Genomic DNA, 10,569 nt, shown 5'->3' with positions numbered 1-10,569 from the left:
ACATGATTGCATGTTCATGCAATGATTTTTTTTCTCAACAATTTAATCATTGTCTCGTCATTTTTCATGCTGACACTGCTGAAATGCAAAAGAGATGTATTGTAAGATATTTTATTTAGCATGAGTAGATTATCGCTACTTTAGTGAGTAACCATCATCATACTATGTTGTCTAATAAGACATCCACTGATGGGAAATAAAACTTCACGACCGCAACAAATCGAATTTGTATACTACAAAGACGTACATCAGAATAGAAAATGTGTCGGTCTCAATTCATCTAAAGTTAAAAGCTTACCGTAATCTCAAAAATATGTCATATTTTTCTCGAAAAAATTTTGAGAAGTCAATTCATTACATTTACCATTTTTTTTTTTTCATCTTTCAACATTACTTGACAAGATTACAATTTTTTTTAACGTTTAACTATTTGTTATATTAATAATGACAAATTATTTATTATTTTAATTAATTAAGAATAGCAAAAAATATTTTAAAAATTAAATATTTAAAAGATGATACGTTTCGATTGTTTGAGGTATATTAATACTTGAAATAATTTCTTATTTAGTTAGAGAGTATCTATTTTTACAAACCAAACAAATTCATCGTGTTTATTTTCTACTTAATATTAAATTACATTTACACCCTTTTTTTCACTTTTACTTATTAAATTCTACGTACATTTCTTTCTTTTTAATAGTATGAAAAGTTTATTAAAATGTAAAACCTATATTTTCAAAATGTTCGAATCAAGTACAATAGATTTAACAATAATTTTGAAAAATACAAATAATTCAAATTATACAATTATTGTTCTTGAAAAATTATTTTTGATCACTAACAAAAATAATTCTTGGAAACTCAAATTAATCAAAAAATAATTGAGTTGATAATATAGATAAGTATTTTATAAATCTGTAAATTGTTTTTATAGATAAAGTTGTTTAAATTTGATCTACCAATCAATCTAGCAAAAATTTAATGAAAATGTTCTAATGAAAAAGTAAAAAATTATAAAGCGATAAATTTGAATCAATATTAATATAATGGTAATATTTATTTACTTATTTAAAAAATGGTAGTCATTAATTAATATGACAAAAAGATTGTAAGACACATTTATTCTTAAAGCTCGTATTATATAACGTATAAATTGCTTTACTATGCAGCATAATTTTATTAATTTTTTTTTGTTACTAATATTATTTACAAACTTATCCCAATGCACTTGAGGCACAACGTAAGTCCTGTGAAGTTATATAAATATTTAGCCAGTTAATCATCTTTAGCATTTGTATTTTTTGGCAAACTATCGGAAGATATTAATATTAATCTTATTTTTCAATGAAAAATTTATTTAAAATTTTTTCCATATTTTCTTTCATTGTTGAAACGCCTTTATTTCTTAGAATGCGCTTATTTATGTTTTCATAAGAAAAAGAAAATTTTAAAAATTAAATTCAAAAAATTTTCTTTTGATTCCAAAATCGGATTTTTACTATCAACTTGTCAATTACTTGAATAATATTCTGTACTATTTTTCATTACTCTTTATATTAATGTATAATTGTACTCAATCAATAATTATTTACTAAATTTAAAAAGAAATAAAAGAAAAAAACAACAAAAAAAATATATATTAAACGTTGATAATAGTCAATTAATAGATTAATAATAAAACAAATTAATTGATTTCTTATTTAACGAATAAAGAAATTTACACCAACTAATATCCACCACCTGTGCACGTGACTATTTGGATTTTCATTTTCTATTATCAGCTAAAGGAAAATCCTTTTTATCTTGTTCCATTATTTACTAATTAGTGTTTATTTTGCACATTCTCCATGAACTGATGGTCTCTTTTATCGATATGAAAACTTTAGATTCTTATTATGAGAACATTAAAATTAAAAAATTAACAAAGTTTCCAGGATATTTTTCATAAGGCCTTTAATGGGCTCACCATTCAGCATCGCCGTTAGCTTTTTGAAACACATAATCTTTACCATTTAAATTCATTATTCCATCTTTTAAGTAAAATTTCCATCTATTTCTACTTCTCGTTATCTGTAATCAACAAGATATATTTTTTTAACATAAAATATTAAAATAATAGTCCTTAACGACGTTTTCAATAATTAATTAATACAAACCTTATCATATTGACACACAACAACATTGTCCGTATCAAATAGATCTGAGGGATCATCGTCCGTAACATCGTCCTCAGAATTAAGTGGTTCCTGGGAAAAAGAAAATTACATAATCAATAAGTTAATTATCAATTTATAATATCTAACAATCGATGTATCAATTATTAACATTAATCACTAACCTCTTCTCGAGCTCCTAAATCATCATTTTCCTCTTCGTCTTTATCATCAATATCTTCATCATCATCTTCGTTATCTTCCTCTTCTTCATCATCATCGTCATCTGAAGTATCACCATGCTGACCATCTAACTGAGCTATATTCCCTTGAGTCTACAATAAAAATGATTATTAAACAATCGTTCTTTGATTAAATTTTTTTTTATCAAATAATGATCATAGAACAATCATACGAAATTAAATTGAAACTAAAAAACATTTATTGACAATTTTAAAGTGTTTTTCTCTGTTGTAAGTTCAAGATATAAATTTTTTAAATAAAGTTTTCAATTAAATTAATTACTTACCTGATTTTGAACTGGCATTTGTTGTTGAACATTATTTGCCGTCTGAATTGTTTGAATTGGTTGGTTTATTTCAATAGGAGCTAAAGTTACTTGTCCTTGGAGAGTTTTATCTACATGTTGTTGAAGAATTTTTGAAGCAATATTTTCAGGGAAACCCATTGCAGCAGTGATTACTGATCCCGTAAGAATATTACCTAACTGATTTCCTAAAAATACAATAATAAATCTAGTTATAATAAGATTTAAAGATTTATGGTATCAAACATTCAACTGTTAAACTTGATAATAATTTTATACATAAAATAAATCCGTAAACTAACCATTTAATATTCATTTTGTACCTGAGATAACGGATGCTGGTACTTGAATTGTTAAATATTTGGGCTTTCCATCTCCAGTACTTGGATTGCCAGGTAGAGTAATTTGAATAGGAACTTGACGCTCATACAATGCTGGTGCTGCAACAACTTGTTGGACAGGCATTGATTGTTGTTGTAGAATAGGTGTAGTCGTAGATTGATGTTTTGTCATTAGAACAACCGGAGACTGTTGAACAGTTTGAACATTCTGCTGAGCTTGGCCTTGAGCTTGTGTCGTTGTCGCAGCTGCCATTTGTTGATGTGCAAAATGGTTTCCCATATTTGCTGCTACAAAATTAACACAATTTATTCATAATTACATTTTTATCATAACATATAATCAGTATTGAGTTTTAAAATGATTGAAATACTGATTATAACATGAAAGAGTAGGTTTCTATCATTTAGATTACTGTTTTATTGTTATTACAACTTTATCAATAGATAGTCCAGCTGTATAATTAGTAGATTGATTACATGTATTTAATAGTCGTTAAAAATACCAAGTTTTTCCAAAATTAAATTGTTCTAACGAATTTGATATTTACAAATAACTTAGTTTTTTTCTCCAAGTCATGACAATAATTTTTTTTATCAACAATATTTATGACGTAGCAGAAGATAATATTGAATATAGTATATAATACCTTTACTTGCTGTAACATTTTTGTGAGACGTTAATTGAGGTGGTTGTGGTTCTGGAGGTTCTGGATTAGGTTCTACTGCTTTGCTAGCTTTTAATTTTGACTCCCATATTTGTTTAAGTTCCAAAAGGACTTGCTCATCAACACCTTCATCAAGAAAGGTGTCTCTTACACCCGTTATCACATCGTCAATTACTGTGTTGTAGAGTTTCGACTAAAAGAAATTAAATTATTTATTTACATTTCGAAAGTTTTTAATATTTTTAAGATTGATGAATTATGCATGAATTATGGTAAATACATGATGGTTAACATTATGTTAAGACTAAAATGAATCAATTATTTGGTAATTTCTGAATTTAAGTTTTATTGTTTATACAAACCAGGTAAATTTATTTCCAGTAATTTACGGCTTTAGTCACGCGATTCATGGCAAATTAATTAGCTTACAGAATATTTTTAAAAAATTTGATAAAGTATTCAATTTTTGTATTACTTCATTTGCAATAGAGTAATAACTGTTAATGAAAAACATACGTATATTTAATAAGAAGTTAATAAAAAATTATAAAATCATTCAATGAACATAAAATGAGTATTTAAGATAAGATTTAGAAATTCTGTAAGGTAACCATGATAGTGAAATAGATTTACGTTGCAAGGCATGTTAAACGAATGTTCCTGTCTTTATTCATCGATATTTTTCCTTACTCACCACACTTGATTGGCTAAGGGCCATTGTCGGATAATTAGTATTGTCAATCGTAATAAGAAAAACAATACCAATAATCCCTAACAATTAAAAAATGCCCTTCGTAAGCCAAGCTGCTGCCGTATCGCTCGTGCTCTTTTATACTTTCTGTGCAGCTCCCATTCCACACTACAAGTAGAAACACTATGCTGGTCGACACAACTCCTCGAGTCTTTCATGCCAAAAATAACTACTACGTTAATCAATATTGATGATAAGTTTTCACTTAAATTATTTTATGGTATATATATTTTTTATTTTGTAAATAAAATATTACTTTCAAAAGAATTTTATTATTAAAATAATAATAAAATTAACTAGTTCAACAAATTAATTATAAATAAAAAAAAAATCCTATAACATATGGTAACTTACCGATATATTAAAATTTTGACATATTACGTCATGTGTCAACAGTTGACCGTTTTTTTTCCAAAACAAGAGGAACATTTTAATAAGAATTGAATAATTAATCTTTTTATATAGAAAATTTTTAATATTAATTGACAGTTGTACGAAATTCATCATTATGGCGGTAAATTAGTAATTAATTTAAAATTACTTTATTAAAAATAAATTTAAAAATACTGCGTAAAATATAGCAATATTGCCATCTACTGGAAATGATAAGAGTTAATAAAAATAAAGTTTAAAGGTCATTTTCAAAAAATGAAATCGCGACAATTTTGAAGAAATCTTTTTGGAAGGATCTATAAAAGTAAAGAAGGTATTATTCATTAAAACTTACTGTATCTGCGTATGATCATTTTTGGATAACGAAACAAACGACATTATTAAAGCAACTCTGAACAATTGAATTAATTCTTAAATTCATATGTGTCCTATAAATATTATTCAACAATACCCTGACAGCTGGTGCGCAGTTGCATGCGCACGTTGTTGAGACACGCGCATCGGTTTGATCGTGAACTGCTAGCAACAGCACTAGCGGCACCCAAATGCTAGCGTAAGATTATACTAGCTCTCACTCAGGGATTGCCGATCTTGGTTTTAACAAGGGTGGGTTTTAACAACGTTGTGGGAGGGGTCGTTGAATAGATTCAGTAATAACCAACATTTTGGGACATTGCGTGGCAATGATTATTTATAATAATAGTTATTTGTTACGATAATAGTGAAAATTTAAAGATGATAGTCAAAAAACTTTTTTAGTGAAGCAAAAAACGAAAAAACTGTCGTATTCTTATATATAGATACATATAGATATATACATATATATCAAGTGAAAGTCAAAAATTCTGTACAACTGCGAGATAAGTGACCACGAGGAGAAATAAGCAGATAAAAAAGTTGTTCACCTAAAAGTCGATCGTTAAAAAAAAGTGAGAAAAAAAAAACCGACAGTTGAATGATATTTTTGACATTTTCCAAGTTCTTCCCTAAGTCCTCGAGTCCCCTTTTCCCCTCTTGTTAGTTCCCCATAACGAGAGTCAATCCCCCCATATTCTAGAGTCTCGCTTGATGGCTGCTGCTGTCGTTTTACCGGGTGGGGGAAAACAAGCCTTGTCCACCTAATATTCACTTTACCGAAGCTTATATGAAGGAATATGTCGAGCTTAAAAATTGGTAAGATATTATAATTATCGATAAATTAAGAAATCAACGTGTAAATTAAGCTATCATCAGTATTATAATTTGTTAAAGTATTGCAACTGATTGTGCTTGTGCGCCCATAACCAATTGACATCTTGCAATATATTTTTGGAGTAAAGCTTTCTTTCTGTCACTTTGATTAATTATTTATTAGTCATCTCTCTATCTATCATTTGATTATTCATTCAAACTGCAGTTATCTTTTTTTTTGTTTGATATCGCTTTGTTATTTATCATTTGAAAGTTCATTTTATCATCCTCATCACTTTCTGTAATCTTTTATGAACTTATAGTCTTCGACATAAAATATGCTTGCTGAGTAGTGATGACTATTTATCTTATTCTTTTCATCATACTTAAATCTGAATGTAATAGTCACTATAAATATTTTAAGATCACTATTATTAGTATCTTAAGTCAAATTTTGGTAATGTAAAAGCTAGAATTAATTCGATTAATAAAACAATTGTCATAATTTGTATGGAGAAAATATTTTTCAAGTAAATTATTCTTAACAATGAATTAAATATTATTATTATAACAAAATGATTGAATTAAATGATTATTTCAACTGATTGATTTCATTTATGGTATCAATCAATCTGAAATCCTTTTCAAAATGTTTTTTTATAATTTCTATGTTAAACTTATTTGCATCTCAAAATAAAATAATTATTTACTTAATTATAATAAGTTTTTATGTATATTTTATTATTGGCCAAGTTTTTAATAATGTTTTAATTACTGCAAAAATTTTAATGAATGTATCATGATAAAAGTGTTAGAAATTCTTTGGAAAATATTCAAATGATTATGTACGTGATAACATATTAAAACACACTATATTATCTACATATATATGTATACATAATGATAAACCATAGTGCATACAGTAATTTGATACTCATTTATATTTAATGATTCACTAGTTATCATGTTATCGTCTAATTAATTTAATTATGAATCATAAAGATTTTTTTTTGATTGTGAATTGTAAATCATAACGCCTGCATGTTTATATTTTTTTATGTCAATTTGATCAAGTTTGCTTTAGTAGTTTGTTGCAATTTTTATATAAAATAATTCATAAATCAACTAAAAAAATTTCATATTGATATTCATACTAATTCATAGTTAACTGTCATATTCATTAAACCCATTATTAGCTATTATATAATTATTTATTCATATTAATTATTAATAATTAATTAATTAATTAATTTTCAAATTATTTTTTTGTACAAAAATCATAAAAGATTTGGTAAATTTTGTAATTAAAAATATTTGTAAAAATTGTGTAAATTTGAAAGTTGAACATTGTTGTAGGTAAAAGTGTTAAAAGATAGCAGAAAACTAAATTAAAGGAATAGTAATAAATATTTATGTTTTTGTTTTCTTTTCAAAGTGTCAGTAATGCACTTGCTTACCCTGCCCTTGCAAATGGATCCTGAGCCAAGACACCAAAAGGCCGCCTATGAATAAAAGAACAAATAAATGTTATTGTAATAATAATAGAAAAGAACGAAAAACATAAAACTCAAGTCAAACATCAAAACCCAATAAATAAAATAATAAAAAGTAATACATTAAAAAAACTAAAGAATGAATGCCTACTGTACTCATGCCAACGAAACAAGCAGATTTGCGATTCATTCGAGTAGTACGTGAGTAGCAGCCGTTTTCGCCAGTCTCGGACGTAAATATCTTTATATTTGCACATGGCAGCCATGAAGCATGGTACGTTTTACTTTTGTATATGCTTTGCTTTAAATGTATAGTATTTCGTTTTATTTATCAAGATAAGCTTTCCAAATTTCTTTAACGATTCCAAAATGTGATTGTTGCAAACTAATTTTTTTTGTAAATAGAAAAAATATTGAATGAAACAGTAGTTAATTTGTTTTGGTTACTGTAAAAAACTTAGAAGTGTAACAGGGTTTAAGTGTAACAGAATTCATTAATTAGATATTAATATGTAACAATATTTCATTTGACTATTTATAATTTATTTATAACTCGAGGTGCTAATTCAAGTTGCTTTTAGGCAAGACAAATCAGGACGACGTGTGCTACGTTGTCGCCAAGTATGATTATGGAGCACAAGGAGCACAGGAGTTGGATTTACGTAAAAATGAACGTTACCTTTTATTAGACGATTCAAAACATTGGTGGAGAGTGCAAAGTGCACGTGGACAAGCTGGATATGTACCGAGTAATTATGTAAAGAAGGAAAAACCGTCCCTGTTTGACAGCATTAAGAAAAAAGTGAAGAAGGGTTCAGGTTCTAAGACCCTACCGTCCGGAAACTCACCTTCACGTGCCGTAGAATCACCAATTATGACACGAAGACTGCCAGCAGATCCAAGTGAAGCAATAGGTACAGCTGTTGTTAAGTACAACTATCAAGCCCAACAAGCTGATGAGTTGTCGCTGGTCAAGGGCACACGAATCCTTATACTTGAGAAGAGCAACGATGGTTGGTGGAGAGGCCAGAGTGGCACTCAGGCGGGCTGGTTTCCCTCCAACTACACTCAAGAAGAGGGTGACGCTGATGACACCTTACACACATACGCCATGGCCGAGAATGTGCTTGACATCGTCGTCGCTTTGTACTCATTTTCGTCTAACAACGACCAAGAGCTTTCTTTCGAAAAAGGAGATCGGTTAGAAATTCTTGATCGTCCTCCTGCTGATCCAGAATGGTATAAAGCAAGAAATGGCCAAGGACAAATCGGTCTTGTTCCACGTAATTATCTTCAAGAACTCAGCGAATATTTAACACAACCTTATCGCGATCGCGGCATGACAACTAGTGAAATCAGCACCGGAGATTCTTTAGAACGAAGGCCTGACCCTGGAGATCGACCACATCTTGTTGGAAAACCTTGGTATTACGGCAGCATAACACGCTCCCAATGTGACACTCTCCTTAATCAACATGGGCATGATGGAGATTTTCTCATTAGAGATAGTGAAACTAATGTAAGTAATTTTAGAAATCATCTAGGTGAAACTTTTACACTGAAACAATTCAAGTTTAAACGCTAGTTTTATTTCTTCAAGGATTTTATTTTAATTAGGGTTGTTATTTTTGTCATTAGTTCTTTATTTGCTTTAATAATTGATGATTTCGTAATAATCTAGGAATTTTTATTAATGAAAATAAAAAAAAAATAATATTTACTATTTTATTACAATATGGATAAAAATTAAATTCTATGATAAAAACTTTTTTAAAAAATTGAATTGTTTATGTAAATATTTCAATAATGTTAAAATTTGGAAACTAATTGTTTAATACTATGATCAATTTCAGATGGGTGATTACTCAGTCTCGTTAAAAGCACCTGGTCGAAACAAACACTTTAGGGTACATGTTGAAGGTGCGCTTTATTGTATCGGTCAAAGAAAGTTCCATACACTTGATCAACTAGTTGATCATTACCAACGAGCACCAATTTATACTAATAAGCAGGGTGAAAAGCTATACTTAGTACGTCCCTTGCCTAAAGGTAACTCCAATAGTAATGGCTGCTAAGAAATGAAGATGGGAGAAGACAATTAAATAAATAAAAAGTCGCATTAGCATCCTTAAGGATTGCAAATGACGGTTACCCGCCATGCCTAGTAATATCATTATCTCGTATGTTTATACATAACAATTAACATGATTGGTGAAACTCATGTATTAGTGTTTTAATAATTTTTCAATTTCAATGCTGATTAATTTATATCATTAATAAATATTATTGCAATGATCCGTTGGAGCTTCCAACTCTTAGGAAATGAAGAAGTAAAATAATAGTAATATTAAATGAAATGGAATGGAAGAAAATTTTGAATGAAGTTTATAAAAGAATTTACGGCAGCTACGTGATATCTATTGATAGTTAGCACGACAGCTTCTTTAATCTCTCATTTTTATATCAATTTAATGTAATTATACTACAGTGACACGACTGAATCATGTTTATCATCATTAATATATTAATTATAATTAATCTAGCCTTCAAGTGTAACAATTTAATAATTATCCACGCAAGATACTGTATTTAATTATATGGATCTAGCAATTTTTGATCGGTAACTGAAGAGAAAAACAACAAAGACTAAGTGTTCATTTGTGATTTTGTATTTATTAGAAAGTTTTTAAGTAAATAAATCGTATTTAAGTGTGAGTCATTTATCATCAACTAATAAGCATTTTTTTTTTTGTCATTATCATTATAAAATTCATATAAATATGATACGAAAGGTGCAAAAAAAATAAATTTACAATTAGTAACAAATATTAATCTTTATTTAACGTATATAATAGTATTCATAAATAAGTAGTATTTAGTTTTGCGGGTAAAAGAATAATTCAAGGGAAAGGAGTGCTTTAAAAAGATAGTTAACGGCTCTAAATGCCAATAATATAATAATAAATAACAGCAATAACAACAACAACAATAATGATAAAATATTAATAATCCCTTGCAGTCATTATTAATAATCTTATTGCTATTATTGTCAT

General features: G+C 28.0%; 2 protein-coding genes across 3 annotated transcripts; one reads left to right on the top strand and one right to left on the bottom strand.

Annotated features, from left to right (window-relative positions):
• Positions 1 to 1,105: 1,105 nt before the first annotated feature.
• On the bottom strand, positions 1,106 to 4,601 carry TfIIA-L (transcription factor IIA L). The gene is made up of 7 exons (XM_035092206.1): positions 4,404 to 4,601; positions 3,692 to 3,902; positions 3,027 to 3,332; positions 2,686 to 2,891; positions 2,342 to 2,491; positions 2,160 to 2,249; positions 1,106 to 2,073 (listed from the first exon to the last, which is right to left on the bottom strand). The coding sequence occupies exons 1-7, from the start codon at positions 4,425 to 4,427 to the stop codon at positions 1,966 to 1,968; spliced, it is 1,095 nt and encodes a 364-aa protein (XP_034948097.1). The 5' UTR covers positions 4,428 to 4,601; the 3' UTR covers positions 1,106 to 1,965.
• Positions 4,602 to 5,363: 762 nt separating this feature from the next.
• On the top strand, positions 5,364 to 10,246 carry dock (SH2/SH3 adaptor protein dock). 2 transcript variants are annotated; one of them, XM_035092204.1, is made up of 4 exons: positions 5,370 to 6,026; positions 7,459 to 7,790; positions 8,098 to 9,035; positions 9,370 to 10,246. In XM_035092204.1, exons 2-4 carry the CDS (start codon positions 7,772 to 7,774, stop codon positions 9,589 to 9,591), a joined length of 1,179 nt encoding a protein of 392 aa, XP_034948095.1. In that variant the 5' UTR covers positions 5,370 to 6,026; positions 7,459 to 7,771; the 3' UTR covers positions 9,592 to 10,246. The 2 variants fall into 2 exon arrangements, with proteins under 2 accessions (XP_034948096.1, XP_034948095.1); XM_035092205.1 differs by lacking the exon at positions 7,459 to 7,790 and having other exon boundaries at positions 5,364 to 6,026.
• Positions 10,247 to 10,569: the final 323 nt, after the last annotated feature.

The sequence above is a fragment of the Chelonus insularis genome, unplaced genomic scaffold, assembly GCF_013357705.1.
Source record: "Chelonus insularis isolate UGA/USDA-ARS -01 unplaced genomic scaffold, ASM1335770v1 contig_93_pilon, whole genome shotgun sequence".
NCBI classification, from domain to species: Eukaryota; Metazoa; Arthropoda; class Insecta; order Hymenoptera; family Braconidae; genus Chelonus; species Chelonus insularis.
The sequence above is the reverse complement of the archived record's forward strand: the minus strand, read 5'-3'. Positions and strand labels throughout refer to the sequence as shown.